Below are 27,510 nucleotides of genomic sequence, written 5' to 3' on the forward strand. Positions count from 1 at the left end.
TTAAGATCAAATTGTTTATTAAATAAATGATACACTGTTTTCTCCAACATGGTCTCTAGTAAATATTGGAATACAGTTGATCTGGAAAGTCTTAAGAGCTGTGAGTTTAACAGGAGGGGCCCCAGTTGGATAACAGTGAGAAATAAAGATTGACTTGTTCATAATTATCCCCTTATGTCAAATAAAGAAGGCTTATGAAACTCTCACTCATATTCTAAATTCTAAGCTCTGAAAACCTGGGGGAGCTATCCATTCTAGTGAAATTTCCTTTAAAATCCTGTAAACATCAATCTGTTTAAAATATCTGATTGATGTTAACATAGAAGTTCTGCTTAAAATGGAAATTGGTCTAGGAGTCATAGTCACACATTTCTCCTCATGCACCTGTAGGATTTTTAACTATCTATTTGTATCAAAATTCAAGTCCTTATTTAACTTGAAATATTTATTAAAAATATCTTCTTGGGAATACATACTCCAACCTTTTAAAAAAAAAAAAAGATTTGGACAATAGATAGATCTCATACCCAAATTACTATGGGTATGTATGATCTAATTGGAAGTGTATGATATTTATTCAAATGTAACTGGATAAGCTGTTACATTAAACCCTATTGTTGTAAAGTCCAGTTGCCACTTGAAAAAAAGAACTTTCAGACAATCATGACCCAGATGACTGAAAATCTCCATATACACCCTCATAGCATGAGATAAGCTAAATTATATAAAAATGCTGCACTATATCTATTTGTATTAGATGTCCTGATGCTGGCATGAAATTTCAGCATTCTCAGTATTCTAAAATCATAATATTTTGCTATCATCATGATTGGTTATAGATGTTATCAATATAGAACAAGATATTATCAGTATGGAAGTTTGCTTTATTCTTTCAATTAAAACTGAATATTTTCATTCTAGACAAAAATTTATAATAAGATCATGAGACTATCAACCTCCAACATGTCCATGGGGGAAATGACCTCAGGTCAGATCTGTAACCTGGTCGCAATAGACACAAACCAGCTAATGTGGTTCTTCTTCCTGTGTCCTAATCTCTGGGCTATGCCTGTACAGGTAAGAAAATGAATGGATTATTAATGAACTTAGCCCACGGAAACAGAGGTTAATGTAAAATGTTTACCTACTATACTCCCATGGGATCAGGAGATCTAAGTTACTTGAATCTTCATAGCTTTTTTCTCTAATTTTGTAGTTATCCTGAGATGGAGTATGTTTTCCTTTTTTGGAGGACAGCCTACATCTCTTCCAAAAATAACAATTGATGACATGCTGAGTATTCTCCCATCTTCCCAAATGCCCTTACCATCCAGTTTTAGAATTGCATCGATTACACAAATCAATGTCCCTTCTCTTTCCATCATTGTAGATTATTGTTGGAATTGTTCTGCTCTACTATCTGCTTGGAATCAGTGCCTTAATTGGAGCAGCTGTAATCATAGTGCTAGCTCCTGTCCAATACTTTGTAGCCACAAAACTTTCACAGGCTCAAAGAAGCACACTGGTAAGTTCTGCCAAGATTATTATACCCATTCAATTTCACAATTTCAGTCTAGAAATTTGTAATCTCAGATCTATGAGAGTGTCCTTAGTATACTTTCTTCTCAAAAGTGAGTTCCATTAGTGAGACAAAGTGAGACAAATTTACCATTAAGAATAGAAGATTGTATTTTTAGAGTATTTAATCTACTTACAGTTTGGAAATTACTAACCACCAAACTGAAAAAAAGAGAGGAAGGACACAGTTTTACTTTTCGTTTTTCTTAAAAAGAACCTGGTACTGTTAAATAAATCTCTGTATTCCACACAAAACTAAACCAATACAAAGCTGTACAGATATGCCATGTAATCAGCTTAGTGATAATTGGTCTTGGATATATAATGCCCAGATTTAACATCCAACTTCCAACTCTTTTTGAAGTGCTTTTAAAGAGTATTTGGGAACTAAAGATGGGTTCCCAGATGTGGGAGCATACTGAGCCAGTTTTGCAGACCCAACATTAATTACTGCTTAGTTTCTAGATGTAATGTAAGGTGTTAGCATTGGTGCATAAAGCCCATTATACCTTAGCATTATAGTCCCTTCAGATTGCATATTCCTGTCAATATCAGTTAGATCCACCAAAGAGAAACTGTTGCAAATCCTGCACTTTCAGGAAATGCAGGCAGTGTTGCTTCTTCATAACAGTGCTGGTCAAACTGGCTCCCTCTTGTTGATAATTTAGAAGTTCTTAAAGACTGAATTGTTTTGGAGACTTTTCCCCAGATGTGAACATTGCCATCTTTGTTTTATTTATTTTTATTTCTAGTTTATGTTGAATGGGTTTATTATTCTTACTGCTTTTGTTGTTGTTTTTCTCCTATTGTATGTATTTTAATCTGTATTATCTAAAACCACCAAGAATGTCTCTTGATCACAGTGGGATAGAAATATTATAAATAAATAAGAGGAGAAGAAGTATTTAAATAAAAATTGAAACACAGGGTCTTTTTGCAACAAATTTGCATTACCATGCAAATGGTAATGCAATGGATTGTTATATAATACTATATATTATTATCTCATTATAATCCAAAATTATTTTTTATGGCATGGTCCAGGAATATTCCAATGAGAGATTGAAGAAAACAAATGAAATGCTTCGAGGCATAAAACTACTTAAGCTCTATGCCTGGGAACACATTTTTCATAGTAGTGTGGAAGAAACCCGGCAAAAGGAAATGACAAGTCTTAAGTCTTTTGCTCTTTATACCTCTATATCGAGTAAGTAATTCACTTCTTTTTGTCCCCAAAGTCAGTTTAAATGTTAGTATAAATGCAAATAAGTTTTCAGTTAGTTTACTGAATATTTAAAGGAATTGGTTCCATACCAAGAAAACTCCCAAGGCATAAAGAAATTCCTGCACTATAGTCTTTGGAAAATTGGTTTTCAAAAGCAAGACCAATTGTATATATATTTTTTAAAAATGTAAATCAAAACAGCCAATAGAATGAATTTCTCCTGCTAGTTCATCACCAAATCATTTGTTCCCTTCCACCTGGAATTTTCCATGAATCCTCAAAAATTCAGTCCAATGGACTGGGTGAATTTTTTTGAAGGTAAAAGGAGAAAGTAGATCCCATCATACAAGCATTATTTCTTCAAGCAAAATTTTATGAAAAAAGAGTTTTACTTAAGTTTATCTTTTTGATGCTAGAAATTTATTCGTGCTACACCCTAATATTGAGATATATTTTCAATATTTTTAAAAATAGACAAAATGTGCAAATCCTTTCAATAGTCTTGAAGATTTAATTAAAATGCTTTTCAAGCAGCCAGATCAATATTAGTTAATATGCTCGCATAAAGCAAAAACAAAATAGTAAACTGTATCTCCAATAAATAGGTGGTTCACAGATCGTGCTAAACTATTCTTCACTTTTTTCAAATTGACTGGTTTATATGAAAATCATGATTTAAAAACTTCAATTTACACAGCATTCTAAATTAAACTCCAATATGGTGTAACATCTTCTTATCTGTGGTCAAAACAGAATAATCCAACATACAACTGTAGATACATAGACATTCTTTTGCATAACAGGCTAAAGACTATCCTAAGATAAGGGTAAAGTGACTATAATTACCAGTCCTGTGTCATGAAATGATTGATTTCCCTTATTTCCCATTGGGAATACTTCCAGCCGGATACCATGTTTAATCAATTTTACATCTGAATTCATTACTCCTTGTCCTGCCCTCATGTGGTTTGCAGAATAGTTGACCCCCTCTTCTCTGTGACAGGCCTTCAAAGATTGGAAGACTGCTATCATGTCACACATTGTCCTTCTCTTTCTTAGACTAGACATACCCAATTCCTGCAACCATTCGTTATATGCTTTAGAATCTTAATCATCTTTGTTGCTTTTCTCTGTGTTCTTTCTAGAATCTCAGCATCTTTTTTATGTCACGGTGACCAAAATATTGTATTTACATACTGTACTTGTATGTATTACATGTACATACTCAGTTTCCATAAGAATTACTTCACCATAGTCAGGATACAAATTGCCAATTACATAATCTGTTTTATACCAATAGTAGAGAATATGTGCAGCTCAGGATCGAATTGTTGTGTTTCTCTCCATTTTTAAAGATTATAAACAGACAAGAATTATGTGTAGTTATAAAACATTTACAGTAGAATAGAATATTTGTTTTTTTATTGGCCAAGTGTGATTGGACACACAAGGAATTTGTCTTGGTGCATATGCTCTCATTGTACATAAAAGAAGAGATACTTTCATCAAGAATCATAAGGTACAAAACTTAATGATAGTCATAGGGTACAAATAAGCAATTGGGAAACAATCAATATCAATATAAATCGTAAGGACACCAGCAACAAAGCTATAGTCATACAGTCATAAGTGGGAGGAGATGGGTGATAGGAACAATGAGAAGATTAATAGTAGTGCAGATTTAGTAATAGTTTGACAGTGTTGAGGGAATTATTTGTTTAATAGAGTGATGGTATTCGGGAAAAAGTTGTTCTGGTGTGCAGTGCTGTATAACGTTGTTTTGAGGGTAGGAGTTGAAACAGTTATGTCCAGGATGTGAGGGGTCTGTAAATATTTTCACAGCCCTCTTTTTGATTCGTGGAGTATACAGATCTTCAGTGGAAGGCAGGTTGTAGTAATTGTTTTGCATTTTTGATTCCACTTAAGTTAATAAGGCCAAGACTGAAATAATTTTAGATTTTTGACAAATGTGAAAACTAAGTACCACCAAACATTTAATAATGCATAAAGAAGTAATTGACTTGCAATTCCAGATGATCCTCTGAGAAGCAATTTAAATGCTAGTCGCTGCCTATAACTGATTTTTTTTCTTCCTGATACAGTAAATAATGTATTATATATGTCAGACATAAAAGGGATAGGTATACAAAGGAGAACATTTCTCCATGAAATTTACTTGCCTATAATTCAGACCTAATGACTGTTACTGTTCAACAGTTGCTTGGTATGAATAGTGAATTGAGCAGTAGAAAAGACAAAAGGAAGTACGTAGAAGTGTTGCAGTAGTATTGTAATCTTAATTTTTAATAAAGTAATAATTTCATTGTAAAAAAGGAATTTATTATAAAATAACAAATGGCCTGCTGAGGTTTGTGATAGCCAATTGTTAAATTTTCTGGAATGCTGTGTTATATAATATAATATAAAATAATACTGATTTTATAGGCTTATTTACCGAGAATTAACTTCCATTTTGTTGAATAGTACCTACTCCTGGATATAGAATTGGTCTCTAAACTGTGTATATATTTTAGAAGTAAAATAAACAGTAGTTTTACAACAATATTAATTGTAACTATGCAATTAATATCAGTGCAGCATTTTAAATGTCTCATAGTAAGAAAGATAATCACTGTGACAACTGTAAATAAATACAGTGGATTGAAATGATTAAAACTGATTATAAGTGAAACGTTTGATAACAAATATGAGTTCTTCACTAATTATCTGCAAAAGGATAAATAGTATATCACCCAATCTGTTTTTAAGCAACTGAAAACAGTAAGCAGGGGAAAAGGAAAAAGGCCCTGGGAAATTTTTCAAATTTGGCTGTACTTAAGACATTAACTTTACCCTTTAGCACGAGAAAGCTGCTTATGTTTTCCTTAGCTCCTACGAGATCATATTTATCATGCTAAATGTTCATCATGAAAGAAGTCTCTTGAGATGGTGCTACACTGGCCTATGATAATAAGCAACCAAATGCACAAAACATATGGCATATTGGCAATACTTATTATCATAAGTACTTTAACTCATTTTCTTTTCTCTAGGGAATAAACAATCTTGATGTTTTCCTTTCAAAATTAATCTGCTTGAAGAACATTACTTCAGAACAGAATTCACCCACGTGCTTCCCTCCAGATGTCTGTGAATTTAAAATGAACAAATTTTCTTATTTAGAATAGGCTTTCATAAGAGATCACTATGGGAAATAAGGGAGGGATACCCACCCACCCATCCTTCCATCCATCATCTCTTATTTCGTTACCTATGATTAAACAAATGTGGAATGCAAAAGTCTCTACAACTTCTGGGTGACAACAAAATAATACTCAAGACTCTTTCTGGTGCCATCTAATGATTGGCCTGATTTTTGTAGCTCAGATCTACTTAGTCAGACAAGTCATGATTCTTTTTCACTAACTTGTGCTAGTTCAGTTTACCTGCCACCAGATCCATCCTAAGAGCTGACTTGTGGCTAGTGGGAGAAATTTGAAGAAAAGGGAGCCCATAGTTGAGATCTTGAGACCACTACACTCATAAGAGATAAACAGTGCTTTATGACTTTGCATAGGTAGCCCTAGCCAATTCAGTTTATTGAACAAACCATTGTTAAGCAAACCATAGTTTAGCACAACATGTGAACCCTGTCAAAGAATCGTATACTTTTTACAGGCTTATGGACACCCTACAAGATTACAAAGATTGGTGCCTATCTCTATAGCATACATGCTAAACTGCCTGTAATGAAATAGCACATTAAATCTATCTGGTTCTGTATTGCTGACACTGTAGCCATCTTCCAGAACTCGGAGAAGAAATCAACTCCACTTACAGATGCCAAGAAATGAATCTCAGGTTTTTTGCCTTAAAACATGTATTTTATAATGAAAATTCTTTGTCTTCCCTCCAAATTTATGTTTAATTAAGCCCAGAAAGCTTATCTGTAGCTTATTTTATTCAATTTTGAAATATCTGAAATATTTCCTGTTTGGCTGCTACAATAAGATTGTAGTGTGAACCAGGAAGCTGAAAGGAATATAAGAAATAATATTTCTGAAATAAATTGAACAATTTGACAGTTATCACTTGTTCAAATTAGGAAGAAATTTTGGCAACATAAGTAAAAAACCATAATTATTACTGTAATAGAATGGATAATTTATATTTTAATGGCCAGCTGCAAAGAAGACTCAGAGCAAAAGGAAATCACTCTCCTAGGCATAGAGAAGAAAACAGTACTGTACATCAAATCTACCCAGAAAGTCCTTGGAAATTGCTAGTCATTATTTTATTGCTATCATTCATGGTACAGACGCACTACCAGAACTGTGATGAATATAGTCTGGATTCCCAGGAAGGAAGAAATGCACTCCCAAGGAGTAAGAGACAACTCAATTCAGATGGTTTGTGTGAGATAAAGAGAGTGAAAATTGCTTCTCCATAAGAGTTTTCAGACTATATGCTTTATGGGGGTGGTAGTCTGCTTTAGTTTGGCAAGATTTTGTTTGTAGGTGAGAATCAATAAAGAAATCTGCTTGGAACAATCAAAATGTGTCTTTCTTTGAATAATACAATACAATATCAATGTATTGTAGCTATTCTACCTAACTAAAAAACAAGCAATCTAAAAGAAAAAGGCACAGTTGGAGTTGCAAATGCATACTTTGTTAAGCTAAGCATCATCTATATTGGGTGGAATGTCTGTAATTATTGGCATATTTTTTCTTACACTGCACTTTGTTATAGCAGTTATTACTCTTCTAAAGTAAATGAAATGCATGAGAATGAAAGAGATTTAGATACAAAAGTGTGTAAATATAATAAGAAAAAAAAAACATTTTCCCTACAGTTTTCATGAATGCAGCAATACCAATTGCAGCAGTTCTTATAGTAAGTATAAACATTTATATTAAAATGCAATTTTTAAAAAACAGAGAAGATTTTTTTACTAAAGATTTTTAGTAATGAATGTGTTGATTCTGCTTTTGCTGATTTTAAATTACTATGTAGAGATCTGAGTCCATAAAATTTGTTTATGCTATAGGAAGGAAGGAAGGAAGGAAGGAAGGAAGGAAGGAAGGAAGGAAGGAAGGAAGGAAGGAAGGAAGGAAGGAAGGAAGGAAATTACAGCAATTGCTCTTCCCAATAGCTACTAGGGGGAAAAAGCTTTTTAGAGAGATAAGAAACACAGGAACAACATGAAAGAGGATACCAAGATGAAATATAACTTAAAAAGGACAGTGCAAATCACATTGTCCTTTCCCATTGCAGATGCACCTCAGGATTTCAAGATGATGCTGAACTGAAACTCAGCATCATCTAGAAACAGAGTACTGGTTTGGAGCTAGGATGGATTATATTCTCAATACATTGGCTGACAGAGTGATGGATGGGTAAAAAAAGAATAGCAACTACTTTATATTATTTTAAAAGCTATAGAAAATCATATACAGTAAGTCTGGTTTTGTTATTCTTGAATCTCTCCACAGTAACTGATTCTGTCTGCTACATATAGGACAGAATTCAGTCCAATCTCATTGCCATCTTCCTTTGGGTAGAACTTTCTTTTAGTCCAGTAATAAAATACAATTAATTGTCTTAGATGGGGCAAATTCAAGCACATTCAGAAAAGCTTCTTCAATTTCTTTTATTTATTTACTTCATCTTTATGGCACCTATTCCAAATTGTTCTGGGCAACTAATATTAAGAAACACCACCAAGTGACAACCCCCACAAAAGAATATGCAAGCACTCCCATAAAATAAATAAAAAAAGAAAACTCTTACATAATGGTCTATTTATAGCTGTATATATTATGATACTTGGTAATCATTCATAGTTCTATAAGAGTAACAGTTCTGCTGATCTTTTGGATATTTGAAGTTCAATAAAAATCTGACTGAAAATATGTCTTTAATACATAAATGGTCTGAAGTAATGCATTTTGTTTTTGTTTTTCTAATAAGACATTTGTTGTCCATGCCCATCTCTTTGTCAATGCTGACTTTTCTCCTTCGGTGGCCTTTGCATCGCTCTCCCTTTTCCATATCCTTGTGACACCCCTGTTCCTACTCTCCAGTGTGGTTAGATCCACTGTTAAAGCTCTTGTAAGGTAAGGTTTCATGAGTGAACTCCTCCAAAAGTTAAGACACTTGGTTTAAAATAAAAGTCCATTGCCGCAGGAGTTGCAATTTGGTTTAGATTTATCTAGGATATCATTTTTGTGGGTTTTTCTACAAAAGCTCCTTTGTTGTTAGTAAATCGTGGTGAATTTCCTTACATTACATTATCAGCTTCTCTAGAGCTTCTATTGCCAATATTCACTGTAGTATGCCTTGTGATTTTTGTGGGAAATGTGTATTAGGATGGGAGAATCAATTTGATATAGTTGTTAAGGCACCAGCTAGAAACTGGAAAACCATGAGTTCTAGTCCCACCTTAGGCATTAAAGATAGCTGGCCCTAGGAAGCAGACAAGAGGGAACTGTTTCTGAAAAACCTTTTTAAAAAACTGCAAAGACTTGTTTTCAATCTCTGAGAATCAGTCATGATTAAACAGAATATATAGAGGTAGAGGTAGAGATATAGAATATTTGTTAATTGTTTAAGGGGGGAATAACATTGATTCTGCTGAAACACTAAGGAAATATATCTTCTCAATCCTGCTAGTATCACCGTTGATGTCATGTTAGAATTAAATCTAAGCATAATTGCTGATGGGATTTATGATTACTGATATATTTGGGTTCTATGCAACTGTATCATCCTTGAATATGATGATGGACTAGAAAACTATTTATAGACTGAAGGAGTACAGAACTGTATAAGAAACACAATAGGTTCATCCAACCCTAAAAGGGACACTACCAATTAAGGATCTGCAATGTTTGCTGAGTAAGGAATATAATGTTCTAAAGAACAGTGGAATGTTCCATGTCATTCTATATTGTACCAAATCATACCATGTCATTTCCAGAGCACATCACTTCAGTAAATGTTTAGCAGTTTTTAGGAGTAAATAATCCATAATGAAAGGAATTTAAGATTGCACCTGAGTAGTGTAACTCTGAAAAAGACTTGTTTCATCTCAAACACTTTAAATTTATTCTAGGTTAGAGAACTGTCTCACAGAAATCCTCAAACTAACCTGAAACAGCATGATACAGAGAGGAATAGAATGTGTTATTGTTTATTGGAATATTCCTTTTCCAGATCAACACATTTTGCACATCCCTATTTTTAAGGGGTTTTTTTTACTTGAATTTAATGCATATTATTTAGGACAGGTATATGATATATAATGAGGAACAGCCAATGGCAATAAAACATTTACAATATATATAATAGCATTAACATTGTCTGAAGTGGGGTAGGGTTTCCTGCCTAAGCGGGGTTGGACTAGAAGACCTCCAAAGTCCCTTCCAACTCTGTTATTCTATTCTACTAGCTAGTATTGGTCTAATATCTTATACATACATGTTATAAATATTCTAATACATAATCAATAGCGGACATGAAACCATCAAAACTTCAAGGTTATACTCCAAGTATAATGAAGTAATGAAGTTTTTCTGCTCATGATTTTGACGATAATTAGAATTCCACAGCTTTGTTCCAAAATATATTTGGTGGATACAGTTATTCGCCATAGAAACTGAAATATGGCATCATCAAGCAATACCTAAACAGTTATAAAAGCCCTAAAAACTGACACGCAAAGTGTAAATATAAAATCCTAATAGCAAGTTAGCTTAATATTCTTATTCGGATTCCTAAAAGGGCAGTATGTATTTTGGATCATTTTTCAGTGCATTATTATGCATCCTTACCCAATCAAAATGGAATCCTTATCTGTCCAAGGGCTGGACATCGAAATGGGATCAAGGGCCGCAGTTTCCTAAAGTAATGAACACTGCTGTTGCACGCAGCAGTGGTATGATTTATTTAGCTTGCTACCATTCTTCTCCTTTCATAGTGTCCAAAAGTTAAATGAATTTCTCTCAAGTGAAGAAATTGCAGAAGAGCACGATAAATGTTCTGAGCCAAGAAGCCCAGACAACCACAGCAAATATCAGATTCTTGTAAGTGTCATTTTAATTCGATTGTGAAACTGGCAACATCCCATTCTTAAATCTTTGCTTGTATAGTAGTGCCAATAACTGTCACTTTCCTTGTAATTAATAGCCACAGTAGTAAAATTTAACATCTACTTATTGTAGATTATATGGTGGCTGCTCTTTATTTAAAGCCAGCAGTGGATGATGAAACAGTTTGCTGGTAGGAACTGTCAGCTGCATTCTGAAACAATTGCAGAGGGGGGGGGGTAATTCCAATCCTTACCAGAATGGTTGGGATGCATCTCAGTCAATAGCACTGTATAAAGGCATGCAGATTGCTGATATGTTAGAATCCCCTGGAACAGGATTAAATACCCAACAGCAGTAAAAGATCCAAGGTAATCAACAATTGCACACTTAGAAAATGATTTCATGGATCATGCTGCACCATAGTCGGCATTAAGTGGTGGGTTTAAGTAGTCAAAGTATCTTGTTTCAGGTATTTTGCTAAGTCATGAACCATGATTTGTCCCCAGAAAACTTGAGGTGATATTTTGCATTATGCTATCATAAAGAAAGCCTCATTATGGCTTAGTACAGTATGTAAAACCAGCCAAAACTGACAAAGTCCTTCACTTCTGCCTTTACTCAACCCAAACATTTGTGGTAGAAACCACCTTTTCTTCTCTTAGGGAAAGAGTGCATCTACCAGGAAACTAACTCATTGTCCATTGCTGACATCTGCATTCATGCCCCCACTCACCATGTTTCTGTCTTCCTGGTCTTGCACAGAGCCTCAAAGTTGTTAATCGTAAGAGGCCTGCCAGAGAGGACTGGAACAATTACAGCTCTCCTGTAAGAAGATCTGTTAGCAGCACAGAAGCAGATGACTTTTGTGTAAAGGTGATAATAAGGTCACTCTTTCTAATTATGTTGTTTCTAATAAGTATAAAAGTTCTAGTACTATAGTCCCAAGCTGAGAATGCAATCCAAATTTATCTCCTGCAGTAGAGGGCCACCAAAAATTTTCTCATTAATACAGAAAATAGCCACCATTTTGACAATATGATTATCAGATTGGAAGATAGGCCTCTTAAAGGAGCATAGATTAATTGCTAGGAGAGTGAAAATAGTAGTTTCCACACAGCTTTGTTAACCATAATTTGTTGATCACATCACAATTTATGTTCATGTATCACACCATGCCATAAAACAATGAGGCTCAATAACCAAAATCAAGCAAATCACATTATAGCTTAGCATAATGTATGAACCTAGCCATTTACTCTTTCCACTCCTTTAAGTTTCAGGCTTAAATTATGCTAGGGCAGGTGTAGCATCTGTAGTAATCTTCAGGTCTATCTTATTAAGAATGAATAAAAAAGGCCTCTGAGCAGATTCATTATGCATTATTCCTCACATTAAGTAGGTACTAAGAATCCCCATGTATCAGGGGCTAGAATAAAAGACTTCTATGGAAACAATGGTATCTGCACACATATCTCAACCAGTTTTTTTAAAATAAACACAGAGTTGTTCTCTATCTGGTATGATAACTAGAAGATGGATTATAGCAGGGGTCTCCAACCTTGGCAAACTTTAAGCCTGGCAGACTTCAACTTTGCTGGCTGGGGAATTCTGGGAATTGAAATCCACCAGGCTTAAAGTTGCTAAAGTTGGAAACTTCTGGATTATAGGGTTGCATGTCCTTCACCTTTTGTATAAACTTCCACTTACTAACCTCTGTTTCTTAATCTGATTTTATTTTATATGAATAAAATAAATGTGGCTAATTGTAAAATTTATTTCTCCAACAGTTTATGAAGATAATTGTCTATAGAAAGTAGAAATAGAATTTAATTTTTAGATATATAATTACTTTTATTCTGTGCTCAATATTGAACTAGCCTATATGCATTTTTATGTTTAGCATTGCTCTTAGTTATGCTGCATAATTTTATCAATTGTTAAAAATAAACAATGCTTAGTTCCCCAGGAGTGTATAGAATTGCTTTTCAGACCTAAATACTTTACAGGGAAAAAAGCTAATCTGAGTTAATTTAACCTACTTCTAGTAAAAAAAAATACTTAGAGACACATTATTCTTATAACATGACCATTCTGTACATGAAGAAGAAAGGAACACTAAAGTCTTATAGGAAGAGTTATAGGATTTTGGTTGTTTATTACTTTTTGCATAGAAGATCTATTTTTTAAAAAATTTTAAAAATCAAGATGCAATGGACTTAATCCAGAAAGAATCGTACTGATGAAATGGAGAAATATTTATTTGATCTTCTATGTTGTATCATGCAGTCTATGATGTTGCAACAGAAATTTAAAATTACTGTACTTCTTTTGGTTGAATTGGCAAAGCTTGGGAAGAAGCTCTTAGGACGTTCTGTATTCTATTATCTATGAACCCGGTTTCCACCAGGTTGCCTATTATCAATGCTTTGAAAAAAGAAATTTTAAAAGGGAAAATATGTATGATGTTTTGCAACAATATAGATCGTTTATGTTCCTGTTGCTGTTGTGGTTGTAGGTCACGAATGGGTTTTTTACATGGACGCCAGAAGGAGTTCCAACTTTATCCAGTGTTGATATTCGAATTCCTCAAGGTATTAATGCATCTATTACAATGATTAGGATTTGCAAATGTTCATAATCAAGCACTATGCAATAATAAACATCTGAGCACAAAACAGAAACAGGAGCACATCCATATCTACAACACAATATGTATACTGTACTATGTATGAGGATGATCTTAGCAATATGCATGAGAAAAAAAATGGTCCATTTAATGGTCCATTTACTGTAAAAATCAGTTGCCTAATTGTTCTCTGGACTTGGGCAAATGTAAGTCAACATTTCAAGAATAATAGATTTTTTTCTATTGTTGCAGGTCAGTTAACAATGATTGTGGGACAAGTAGGCTGTGGTAAATCATCTCTCTTGTTAGGAATACTTGGAGAGATGCAGAAGATATCTGGGAATGTGATCTGGAACAGGTAATTTTAGTTTATTCTTTTAGTTGCTGTGTAGCTTTTTGTTTAAGGTACAGGCCTGTCATGTCTTTAATATATATGAATTATATTACTATAGAATGAATCCTGAAATGTATTGATATTGCAAATAGTTGCTAATTTAATTAATCCACATGAACAGCTACTGTAGATTCAACATGTGTCTTTGTTGACCAGCTACATGTTCATGTGGGTGACAACTAGCTACACACTTTTTGTATCATTGTACTCAGAGGTGGGTTTCAGCAGGTTCTGACCCATTCTGGAAAACCGGTAGCAGAAATTTTGAGTAGTTCGGAGAACTGGTAGTAAAAATTCTGACTGGCCCCGCCCCATCTGTTCTCTGCCTCCCAAGTCCCAGATGATAGGGAGGAAATGGGGATTTTGCAGTAACCTTCCCCTGGAGTGGGGAGGGAATGGAGATTTTACAGTATCCTTCCCCTGCCACACCCACCAAGCCAGGCCCACCAAGCCAGGCCATGCCCATCAAGCCACACTCACAGAACCAGTAATAAAAAATTTTTAAACCCACCACTGATCGTACTCATAATTGGGAAAATTGATCACATTGCAGTAACTTTGTGTCTAATGGAAAAAGAACATTCATTTGCCTTCAGACTGGGAAATATATAAAGTTGCTTCAGTGTATCAGACAAATAGGATAAGATTATGTTGTGCAGGAAACATTATAACATGTTAATATTTTTTTCTCTGTTACTTCTGATATTACAGCAGCATTCCTGACAGTGAGACGGGGGAAGATGTTAGGTAGGATAATTCATTTGATTCTGTCATACAATACAAAGTAACAAAAACATCTAATATGATAGAAGGTTTTTTTTTTAAAAAAAGAATCAAAATATTTTTTAACAGAAAAACTGTATAGGCTATTTCGATGAGTATGTTTCAATGCTTGGGATGACCAATCACAGTGACTTGAATCCAGAATGAATTACTGTATATCACAAGTCTATGAATGTGGATCATATTCATTTACTTTTAAAATTCAAGCATTTCTAATGGGTTGCATTAGAAAAACTACTAAGTTACTGTCTACCTGTTTTGCAGCTCCGACATGGAAACAACTGTTGAAATGGAGTCCAGGTACAATATTTTAAAAACAGTGTTAAAAAAAAACTTGCAAAAATTTCTGTCAACAAAGCAGTTTTATTAGCTATAATTGTAATATCGATGATCATGACTGTATGCTCTTTTATATGCTTTCTGTATAGTGTTATGTCAAAAGAGAGAGAAATCCCTAAATATCCAATAAGTTTATGCAAATGTCTAGATAACTTCTAACTTTGTAAGCTGAGAAATTCTGCTTTATAGAGAATCTGCATTTTATCATTATAATTCTCTGATGTGCAAAAATCAGAACAGCCCATATATTATATTACTGAAATAATACTATCTGGTATTTCTATGCTTCTTTGAAAAAACACTTTTTGTCTGCACCGCTAAAGTAAAAAGCACATTTAACACTGAGTGTCACTCAGACACTCTCAGTTTCTCACTGACATTTCTCTGGAGCTAGTTAGAAAAAGAAGAAAAAGACAAAGAATTTATATCAAGAAAAAAAGGCATTATTGAATAAATGATAATCTCAATGGTTGAGATACGTAAAATCAAGGAAGAACTGTATCATGACTAAAGGTACAACATAATTGCTAAATTGTGCATAATTTTAATAATTGCTAAATTATGTATTACTGCAATGCTCTCTACATGGGGCTCCCCTTGAGGAGCACCCAGAGACTCCAGGTAGTTCAGAATGCGGCTGCGCGGGTGATAGAGGGAGCCCCTCGTGGCTCCCACGTAACACCTCTCCTACGCAGACTGCACTGGCTGCCTGTGGCCTTCCGGGTGCGCTTCAGGGTTTTGGTAATTATCTTCAAAGCGCTCCATGGCATAGGGCCGGGCTACTTACGGGACCGTCTGCTGCCACCGATTGCCTCTCACCGACCTGTGCGCTCTCACAGAGAGGGACTCCTCAGAGTGCCATCGGCCAGGCAGTGCCGACTGGCGACACCCAGGGGAAGGGCCTTTTCTGTGGGGGCCCCCACCCTCTGGAACAAGCTTCCCCCAGGACTTCGCCAACTTCCTGACCTTCGAACCTTCCGCCGCGAGCTTAAGACACATCTATTTATTTGCGCAGGACTGGACTAGAATTTTTTAAATTTTAAATTTGGTTTTAATGGGGTTTTATTATTTATATTTCTATTTTAAATATTCGGCCTTATTTAATAAGTTTTTTAAATTAATGTTTTATTCTGTATATATATATATATGTTTTATTTGGCTGTAAACCGCCCTGAGTCCCTAGGGAGATAGGGTGGTATAAAAGTGCTAACAAATAAATAAATAAATAAATAATGTATAATTCAGGAAAATGGCATAGCGAATAAAGGTTTCTGCTCATTAAGATGTCAGACTCCCTATCTGTATGATTATCAATGAAAGTGATAAGTAGAAGTCAAGGATATAAGTATTCATAATGATTCATATGAAGTGGGAAAATGTCCATTAACAGTACTTTTTGAAAGAAAAGGTTTTCTTCCACATTTGAGACAATCTAACCACAGATGTCATCTTTTATATTTAATTAATATGGTGGTACATAATGTAGAATGACTCACCACACAATTGTTTAGAGGAATTAATCAGTTTAGTTTCTTTTACTATTCATTTGCCAAACTGGGACATCTTCCAGAGAGGAATGGCAAACTCAAGATGGCTTTGCAAAAGTGGAGCTAATGACCACGGCAAAGATCAAAGAAACAACAAAAAACTAAATGAGATTTTGATCTTAGAAAATTATAAATGGACTAAGCATCTAGATAAAATTGGAATATTGAAACTTTAATAATGTTTTGGAATTAATTTTAAAGAACAAACAGCTTCTCATGGGAAATTGATTCTGTTTTGTATTTTAGAAGACAAAACAAAGATAAGCTATTTCATAATTTTAAAAACTGGACACTAGGGGGAACTAAAGATTTTAGGTAAAGAATTACAACTATGAAATGTTGCAAGACAATAAAAACACCAAAAGAAACTTTTGAGGAATGGAATGAAAAATAGTAACTATAATATCAACAATGTCAATAATAATGTCTGTTTCTATGGGTAAACTACGTCAAAAAGATACTATTTAAGAAATGGCAAATGTCAAACAAATTTTATCTGGCAAGCTAGAGATGGTTTCAAAAGTGAATTTACAACTGATGGGCCAAGATAATGATTTAGAAAAAGATCTCGCATTGGATATATAAAAGAAACTGACTGAATTTAAAATTTAAAAATGAAATGCAAATGACAACCCAAGAAAGTGATCTTCATAATTTTTCCTATTTGGGTTTACAAAAATAGCTTATTAAAGCCTTGAAGAACTCTCTGTGTTGGAATAAAGAAAAAATGAAGAGATATTAATCCTGTGTCAATATTTGAATGAACTAAAGATTAAGACTGTTAAAAGTAAAAGAAAGAAATAAAAATTGGTTTAATGGATCAAGGTTGTTACTTCTGGCAATCTTTTATGGACATTCTACCATAGTGACACCAGAAATGAAAAGATGATGTTTCATGGATTTGTTTATGCTGTAGATAAGAGATGGGTTATGTTTGCAACTTTAGAGGGAGTGAAGTCACTAAAATTTGTTTATATTTGCTGTGATGAAGATTCGAAATCATATCTTCATTTCTTTTGTTTATTATATTCTAACTTTTCTCTTTCTACTCCTTTTTGTATTGCACTTTTTATTCCTTCTCCCTATTCTTTTTTCTTTAAATTTAGTTTGTATAAGATTTTACTGTTATAATCAAAATTCTTAATAAAAAATTATATATGTAAAAAATATCAAATTGGGAACTAAGTTGACATCAAAGTAATCTCACTACAACCTTGCATATAGCTAAGCTGAACAAATTTACAAAGAATAACTTAACTATCAGTTAATGACAATATTCCGTTTTTTATGAACTCCTTTTTTATGATCCTGTAATCCTTTAATTCAGGGTAGAGTCAGGGAGACTGGTTGGAGCTGAGCATTTACTGGCAGGAGGCCCTTCCTGACACCACTCAGAGTTTTTAGTATTTTTTCCCTTGTACCCTAGGAGAGAAATATCTGCCACTACCTAGGATTAAACTCTCAACCTTCTATGTGGGAGGCAAGCATCTTCACCACATTGCCACCACATTGTTCATTCCTTTTTTTTTATGAACAATACAAAATATTAACTTGTCTTTGAAGGAAGACATAAAAGCTACATTATAGTGAAGAATCATTTCAGTATCTTTGAAAATAAATAGACATCATACATAAAAACACTTGGATGAGTTCTTTTATTTTATTGTATTTTTTCAGAAAAAGAGGGCCAGTGGCATATGCTTCTCAGAAACCATGGTTGTTAAATGCTACGGTGGAAGAAAATATCACTTTTGAAAGCCCCTTCAATAAACAAAGGTAATGTATTTAAGAGCCATGTAAAAACTAATTATAGTCAATCCTCATTATCATCCTGTCTGTAAACATTTTTACTGTTGCTGACGATGTTATTTTCCTAGCTACATGCAAATGGTGCAAATGTTGAGTTGTTGTATCAGATATAGTTACCTTTCAAATACGTAATGTTCTGAAGCATCAATCCATATTGATTGGGGAGATCTCTTTTCCTGAAAAGTCTCTCAAATAATGTATTTTTCCAACCTGGAAAATTACTTATAAAATAAGTAACCAATGGGTTTGAGTAAATTTCAGAACTACGTACTATTTTTTTAGTTATAATATGCCACATTTGCTTCTGACAGCCTTCTTTAAGAAGTCATTTATTTATGTTTGGATTAATATTATGAGGCAATATAAGTCATACTCTCACATTCTGCAGAAATAACATGGAATCACTATCATGATAGATCCATGGCAAGATGACCTCAATTATTCTTATTCTTAAGAATAATTCTAACATACACAGTGTCTTAGCACTCTTTATTAGTGCTAATAAAGACTCCCAGAATTTTGGGAGTTAAAGTTCATAAGTCTTAAAATTGCCAAGGTTGGAGACCCCTACTTTATTAAACAACAGTTTAAATATAGAACTGTCACAGTTTTTATTATAACATCTTCTCCTAAACCCTTTTTGATGTTTATTTTTTTTAGATACCGCCATCACATTTTACATTTTTTTTCAATTTATTTTGTAGTAATCTACACTTCTCAGTACTAATAAAAAGAATGACATACTCTTGACCTATAGTGTTGACAAGTTTAAACTTGCAAATAATCTGATTTCAATCATTTAGATCGTGAAGCCCCTAAAGGCAGTTACAGATTATAATCTCCAAGGAACACAGAAGCAAGGCACACTTTTTTTAGCTTCAAAATATTTGACAGTGAGCTATTAGTTAGAGTATAATTTATTTGCCTGAAACAGGTGGGATTCCCATTGGAAAAATAAGTGCTTAGCAAGCATGCATTTTCCAATGTGTGACTTTTCCAGCTGATTAATCTTGCTTTTAAGTACATGAAATATGCTGGTGAGGCAATCTCCACATGAATTGACAATTGCCCTTTTTGTTTCCACAGGTATAAAGCAGTAATTGATGCTTGCTGTCTTCAGCCTGATATTGACATACTACCTCATGGAGACCAAACACAGATTGGAGAAAGGGTTAGTGGCTATGTATAATTAGAAAACATTAAGCACCCAAATGTTATCCTATGGTCTTAAATCTGTAACTAGTGTTTGAGGATACGGCTTTGTACAGCAAAGATCCTTAGGATCTGAGGTGTACAAAGGTTCTACTTAATACACAGCGTTACAGCGTTTCTTCTATCTGCCGTACCTCAGTTAGTATCTCTGGTGTCCCTGACACTGACTGAAATACTGCATTGGGAAAGTATATTTATTAAACAAAGCATTTTTTCATTATCTAGAAAGCATTTATGAAAGTCATGTTAGAATAGTCCAGTTAAAGTAAGAAGTAGAAAGGCATTTGTTAATAAACATGGAATATATTTTCTTACTGAAGGTTGAAATCATGAAAAAAGATATTTATTCTGCCTTAGGTACCAATGAAAATTCTGTCTAATCTAGAAGCTCAGATATTCAAACAGTTGGGTCATCTAACAGCAATAATCTAGATTTGTTATTCATTATTCATTTAGACATTTTGGTCATTGCTTTAGTAGATCTAGACTTGTAATTGATGTTCTTTCATGGACATGGTAGTATCAGTAGAGTATATAATGGCTAAAATGCAATATTAAAAGGTAAAGAGAAATATTAGAATGCTAGAGAATGTCGAAGGAACAATAGAAGACATTGAAGCTAAGCTATGCCATAGAGGTTGCTAGCATTGTCAAAGGACGGCTATTTAAACTTGCATTGATTTATATAATTTCTAAGTCATGAACACCATGTTCCTGACTAAGTTGTTACCTCAGTCTTACTTTTCCAGCTGTATCCTGGGAATAATTACCATTGACTGCAGGACCTCTTAATAGGATGAATAATTGAATGATGAACCCTTTTGTAATTTAGAAATAATATATCCATTATTCAGATATAATTACGGTATTTTTAGAATGAGTATGAAAATTTTCAGTATTTTGATTAATACCTTTTTGTACTTTTGACTGCTTTACCTTTTAAGCGTACCTTGAAATGTCAGGTTTGGGAAAGCATAGTTTGAATAATAATGTCTCAAAATTGTATGTTTCTAATTGAATTATTTTATCTTTTCCCCAAGGGTATTAATTTATCTGGAGGTCAGCGCCAAAGGATCAGTGTAGCAAGAGCTCTTTATCAACAGACAAATGTGGTATTTTTGGTAGGTTTACTGTTACTAATTCTACCATCTAAACCAAAAAGGCTTTCCTTTCTCTATAAATGGCATTCTTCAACCTAAAAACCCAGCATTCCAAAATTGCTGGACTAACAACAACCAATTCTATTGAGAATATGTACACTGGATCCACAATGTCAATAGAATATTTTCTCCAGTATGATGCCAGTTCCCAGTATTTGACACATCTAAGATCACAGTGGACAGAGAAATTCTAGAAATAATTTTCCATTGCTATTTGTTCTCTCTGTCTCATCTGGGATTTATTAACATTCCCAGCTAGCCCAGCTTTATAATCTGGCTTTTGCAGCTCAGAGTGTTAGCTCACTGCTTCTGAACCTTTAATGTTGCTGTTTACACTTACACAGCCCAATGATGACAGAGCCCTTTCCCCAAAGGCAATAATGGCATAGTCAAACCCATTCCACAGAGGGATAATGTGTTACCAAAGTTGGCAAATGCCTTTCCCTTGGGCTGGAAAAATGAGAATTGTAGCTTGAATTCTCTTCTTTCTGTCTTACTGTACCTAGTTTTTGTAAATTACAACTTTTGTAACTTACAACTTCTTCACTGCAAAAACATATGGACTACAAATCTTGATCAGGGCAAAATAATAGATACAATTTACATAGACTTCTGTAAAGCTTTTGACTCAGTGGTACACGACAAACTTCTCCTAAAACTAAAATCCTACAGGATCTCCGGACCCCTCCACAATTGGATATCAGCGTTCCTGTCAAACAGACAACAAGTGGTCAAAATAGGCAGTGCCCTATCAAATCCTGTTCCTATCAATAGCGGCGTTCCCCAAGGCAGTGTTCTTGGACCAACACTCTTCATATTCTACATTAATTTTCTCTGTGACCATATTAAAAGTAATTGTGTTCTTTTCGCTGACGATGTCAAACTATTTAACACTACCAACAATACAGCTACCCTTCAAAAAGACCTTGACTTTGTGTCAGAATGGTCAAAAACTTGGCAACTCCAAATCTTAACCAGCAAATACTCTGTCTTACACATTGGAAAAAAGAATCTAAACGCTAAATACAAACTCGATGGACATTACCTTAGAGATGACCCCCACCCTGTTAAAGACCTTGGAGTTTTCATATCCAATGATCTAAGTGCCAAAGCCCACTGCAACTACATCGCAAAAAAGGCTTTAAGAGTTGTAAACCTAATCTTACGTAACTTCTTCTCCAGAAACACTACACTACTAACCAGAGCTTATAAAACATTTGCTAGACCAATTCTTGAATACAGCTTGCCTGTCTGGAACCCATACCACATTTCAGACATCAATACAATTGAACGTGTCCAGAAATATTTTACAAGAAGAGTTCTCCACTCCTCTGAATACAACAAAATACCTTATGCCACCAGACTTGAAATCTTGGGTTTAGAAAACTTAGAACTCCGCCGCCTTTGACAGGACCTGTGTTTAACTCATAGAATCATCTATTGCAATGTCCTTCCTGTTGAAGACTACTTCAGCTTCAATCACAACAATACAAGAGCAAACAATAGATTTAAACTTAATGTTAACCGCTTCAATCTTGATTGCAGAAAATATGACTTCTGTAACAGAGTTGTTAATGCTTGGAACACACTACCTGACTCTGTGGTCTCTTCTCAAAATCCCCAAAGCTTTAACCAAAAACTGTCTACTCTTGACCTCACCCCATTCCTAAGAGGTCTGTAAGGGGCGTGCATAAGAGCACAAATGTGCCTACCGTTCCTGTCTTATTGTTTCCTTTCATTATATCCAATTAATATAGTTATTACATACTTACGCTTATATATATACTTATATAGTTATTTTCATGCTTATGCTTATACATACTGTTGTGACAAAATAAATAAATAAATAAACAAAAATAAATAAATAAATAAAATAAATTGGTTATTTCCAGTGCCTATATCCCATTGCAACCCATTTTGTCAGTAAGCACTGATTTTAACTCTCTTAAAATATTTTAAAAATGGAACAACTATAGTGAAGTAGTACAGAATATCTTTAGTTGGTTAATATCTATTTTTTTTAGGATGATCCATTTTCAGCATTAGATATCCACTTGAGTGATCATCTCATGCAAGAAGGAATTCTGAATTTACTAAGAGCAGACAAAAGAACCATTGTTTTGGTTACCCACAAACTACAGTATCTGCCCCATGCTGACTGGGTAATGAAGCTTCTTTATACTGATTTGTTAATCTTAATATTATGTTCATATTCAAAATGGTGTGTAGGTGTGATTCAGCGAGTACTTTTAAATTATAAAAGTACTATTAAGTATTTTTAAACTGTTCTGGTTTGGGGGAGGGAGTGAAGGCAATGAATTCAGGTAAATTGTGTCCCTGCTACATAAGTGTTTAACTATGGTTTTTATGCCTCCACCTGCCCTTAATGATAATGTTATATCATTGCAGCCCTTGTAGATATTTGCTTTGTAACTTGGAATTGTACAGTTCCTGGTAACCCTACCCCAGATAACATTGTAAGACTCTCAGGGCAATTCATGCTGTATTAATTAATCTCTGTTCATTAATGCAACCAATTATAAGCAGTAAAATGCATGTCTCATTTGCGTATTTGCATGTTTAGGACATATTTATTTGCATTAAACAGTGAAGTATGATTTGGAAAGGAGTAGGTTTTCATTTCCCTATCTCTTCCATTACATTTAAATTATTTTTGGAAATTTATATCTATTTATCGTCTAAATAGGATACTACCTTTTTGTTATGGTTATAATAAGAGATAAAATTTTAATAAAAATTATAGTTATTTATAAAGAGCCCTGATGACACAGTGGTTAAAGTGTTGCAGGCAAACTCTGCCCACAACCTGGAATATTGTCTTACGGGCTCAAGATTGATTCAGCTTTCTATCCTTCTGAAGTCAATAAACTGAGGATTCAGAGAGTGCTGTAAAGCATTATGGGGTGGAAAATAAGTCTAGGTGCCATTGCTGTTGCTATTTATCTCAGCCCCTAACTATGCAAAAGCATAATTAAAAATAAATGAGAGCATCATTAAATTGCAATGTATTTCAGAAAAGCTCCATTAAAACTGTTAAAATGAACAGACCTCAGTGGGAAAGGAGATACAAAAGTTAGAATGCCTTCCTGAGATCATCTTGTCTCTATTGCTCACCAACTCTATTGCTCACTTCCATCTTTAGACTTATGGAGAGAGCCTCTGCTCACAGATTAAAACCTGGGCAATTTATTTAATTTAAATTCTTGGGCCTTCAAATTTGTTTCTTGTTGTATGTAATAAATATGTAAATAAGGTTTTTTACTGCATCAAAACCTAGTAATTTATCTGATTTCTGAAATGTGTTTTAATCTCTCTTCTTGTCATTTATGAATTTGCCAGTAATTTAAACAGTGCAATGCAGTGGCTCAATCATTAAAATCTAAAACCCACTCCACTAGATGGTCTTGTACTGTTCAGTCTTTCTGAGCTTAATCTATTGTACTAAGTAGGAACAAGTAGTATTTAAATGATGGAGTAATTCCACTAATAATATTGAATTATTGGCATTTGGATCCTATCCATAAAACATTGTTGGAGGAAAGGAATTCAGCATTTTATCGAAAGATGGCCTAATTTTAAAGAATCCTAAAATAAATGTCCAAAAAGGGAAGCATTTCAAATTGTAGTTAATCTGATATACTTTCAGGCATTTCATGGGAAACCTGAGACAACTTAGAGGTAGCTTAAAGTCTTTGAAGAGAAAAGACTGATCAGATATCTTGCAGAAATTTGGTTCAGTAAACAATCCAATTGATTGAAAAGGACTTATAAGAAAACAGACACAAACATTTAGTTGTGAGCCACTGCAATCTCTCCAAATCCAAATAATTTTGCTAAAAACGAAAAATCCTTTCCAATAGTTCCCACAGTAGTAGCAAGGAGGATTAGAACAATGCCAGCAGTATTGCAGAATTGTGATGCAGGCCTCATAATGTTGTAGACGTATCCCAAATCATATACATATCCAAAATAGGCAGAGCTTGTATTGCAAAGTGCATCATTTGCAAGACCTACAACCCCATTGCTCTTTTCTATTTCTTTCTGTAGTTAAACCACTTATCAAATCAAATCTTTATTATGATCATAGATCACATATTAAAGCACTTAATCTTCCACTTGTAATGCATTTTTGATAGCTGAACACAAACAATTGTAAAGACTTTGTACCATGATTTATGGTTCAACTCAGTTGCCTTGCTAAGTATCTAATGGAAAGGGAAAGCAAGAGGAAGGATGTTGTAAAATGCATTAATCTGTTGTTTTCTAAAATCCATATGTGTATTCCAAACTACAAGTGTTAAATATGAATCAAATGACTGGAGTTGACTTAACAGTTATACACATAATCAATGTTTGCCTTACTTTAGGAGTACAAGCTTGAGTTGCTATGTTACCTTATAATGCAGCAGTTTCATCATAGTCTGGTCAAGATGTAATAATCTGTTTCCTCTTGTGAAATTTCCCCAAAATTTTTAAGAATATCCATTTTAAATAGGTGCAATTTTTTAAAAAATCTATCCTGATTAGGATAGCTATTAAGATATTCTTTGGCTTGGGTTTTGTTTTTTTTTCAGTTGCAGAGGGTATACTGTAATTGGTAGGAATTTTGAGAGTTTGAGCTCTAATTTTGTCAAATTGGGAAATACTGATATAGAACTAAGCATACAGAATGTCATCTTTCTAATCCTACTTCTTCTGGAAGAATTACATTTTAATTAAATCCCATATAACAAAAGCAGCTATTAATGGATGTAAAAAGAAAACATTGATTTTTCCAGATTATTGCAGTGAAGGATGGTACCATTCAGCGAGAAGGCACACTTAAGGATATCCAGAAATCTGAATCTGAGCTCTTTGAACATTGGAAAACATTAATGAATCGCCAGGACCAAGAACTAGAAAAGGCCTGTTCTGTTTTATTTTTCTTAATCTAATCATAACCTAAGTGACTGGCAAAAATGTTTATCCTGGCATTTTAATATCTTTAGATATTAATATTTTAAAAAGGTATTTTGCATTGGAGGACTTTATGAAGTTACTATTTATAAAATGAAATTATTAACTCCTGTAATTTAAATGGTTGTTTTAGTGCACTATAAATTATCTTTGGAAAATATTGTTCTGAAGAATAATATACAAATGATTAAAAAAATGCATAGGGTTTCTATTCTCATTAGGCAACTACCATGTTTCCCTGAAAATAAGACCCTGTCTTATATTTTTTTGAACCCTGAAATAAGCACTTGACCTTCTTGCCATGCACTCAAAAGCCCAGTTGGGCTTATTATCAGGGAATGTCTTATTTTGGGGGAAACAGGGTACCGTGCCGGTTGAGAATTGAAACATAAAACATCTAAGTACCAGTTCAGGAAAAATGTCATATGAGAACTAAACATTTATAGTTTTAAAATATAGAGCTATATTTGAAGTTAAAAGAAAAAAATAGTCTTCTTGACAAAAACAAAGTTACTCAAATTAAAGGATATTCTTGCATAACAAAATGATTTACTACAAAAAAAGTTAATTCCATGTAAAGAATGATGACCAACAAGTTTTAGTTGTAGTGATATTTGAATGGTCATTTTTAAAAATGAAACTTAGTACTAGTGAGAAATACTGTACATTTTTTTATAAAATTGACCTTTTCTTCCAATTATTCCTCCCCTCCTACATTCATGCATTTCAACAAGCTAACATTTCTGTTGGAAAATTCTGTCATGTGAATACTCAAAAAAATGTCAGTGAAGTAAACCATGCAGAATTAAATGAAAATTGGAAGTTTGTGTTTTAACATTGCAATCCTAACTTTTTGAACAAGATTGCTGAAAGCGATTACAATTTTCAAAGATGGCCTCTTTGCAGCTGCAATGCAGTGACTTGTTTTCCACCAGCAGAAACCTTTGGCAATGAAAAGTTGCTACCAACAATACATACAATACCAACATGACTGGGTCCCGCTGGATTCAGAGTCTTATAGAGCAAAGGAACTCTAGGCTTAGAGACAGTGAGAATATTTTTTAATTGCAATGGAGATTTTTTTTTCCATTCTTGAAAGTGGATAGAATAAAACAATGAAAAAATACACTGGATGTTAGATGTCATGATGAATCTACGGTGTTGCTTCTTCCCAGTTCCACTTAGGATACTTCTTGTTATCTAGTGTGAATCTTTTCCCTTGAAACACAGTATACAAAATTGTGACTCAGCTATAAAGTAAAGTTCAGAAGATTGGAATGGTTCCATTTACATGTGTTTCCATATGCAACTTATGTGTCACAGTTTCAATCCTGTCCATCACTTTTAAATTTAGTAACACAAGAGTAATGATATGCCAATCCAGCTTCTGAAACTCATATAATAGTTTAATTCCTTCATCCGTGTTAATGGCTGAGCCGTTATAGTATCATAACATTATATCTTCATTAACCTCAAATGATATACTGTATGGAATATATGTCCTGGGTGTCCCTTAATGGAATTAAAAATTCATCGCCTCAAATTTATTTGGTTCATTTAATTTTTAATATCCAAACAATTTTGAAATATAATTATTTGACAGAAAAATATATTAATAATAACGGTGGTACTCAAATTATTTTTTTTTGCCTACCTTTTAGGAGACTCTAATTGAAAGAAAAACTGTATTAGATAAGAAGAATATTAAAAATACAGTGCCTTCTCAAGAAGTCCTACTCCAAGATGAAGAAGAGGATGATGGTAAAT

At 33.8% G+C, this 27,510-nt stretch overlaps 1 protein-coding gene across 3 annotated transcripts in view; it reads left to right on the plus strand.

Annotated features, from left to right (window-relative positions):
• ABCC8 (ATP binding cassette subfamily C member 8) overlaps positions 1-27,510 on the plus strand; it is a 67,960-nt gene that overhangs the window by 17,139 nt on the left and 23,311 nt on the right. For 2 of the 3 annotated variants that reach the window (XM_058158619.1, XM_058158602.1), the window contains exons 8-24: positions 922-1,077; positions 1,391-1,525; positions 2,623-2,785; positions 7,659-7,699; positions 8,777-8,922; positions 10,785-10,890; positions 11,659-11,769; positions 13,412-13,487; positions 13,775-13,880; positions 14,628-14,663; positions 14,964-14,999; positions 18,263-18,361; positions 19,481-19,565; positions 20,647-20,727; positions 22,791-22,928; positions 25,566-25,691; positions 27,405-27,504. In XM_058158619.1, coding sequence (XP_058014602.1) covers positions 922-1,077; positions 1,391-1,525; positions 2,623-2,785; positions 7,659-7,699; positions 8,777-8,922; positions 10,785-10,890; positions 11,659-11,769; positions 13,412-13,487; positions 13,775-13,880; positions 14,628-14,663; positions 14,964-14,999; positions 18,263-18,361; positions 19,481-19,565; positions 20,647-20,727; positions 22,791-22,928; positions 25,566-25,691; positions 27,405-27,504 — 1,741 coding nt within the window. The remainder of the gene's footprint in view (positions 1-921; positions 1,078-1,390; positions 1,526-2,622; positions 2,786-7,658; positions 7,700-8,776; positions 8,923-10,784; positions 10,891-11,658; positions 11,770-13,411; positions 13,488-13,774; positions 13,881-14,627; positions 14,664-14,963; positions 15,000-18,262; positions 18,362-19,480; positions 19,566-20,646; positions 20,728-22,790; positions 22,929-25,565; positions 25,692-27,404; positions 27,505-27,510) is intronic. The other variant, XM_058158610.1, reaches the window with a different exon arrangement.

Source organism: Ahaetulla prasina, chromosome 1, assembly GCF_028640845.1.
Source record: "Ahaetulla prasina isolate Xishuangbanna chromosome 1, ASM2864084v1, whole genome shotgun sequence".
NCBI lineage: Eukaryota > Metazoa > Chordata > Lepidosauria > Squamata > Colubridae > Ahaetulla > Ahaetulla prasina.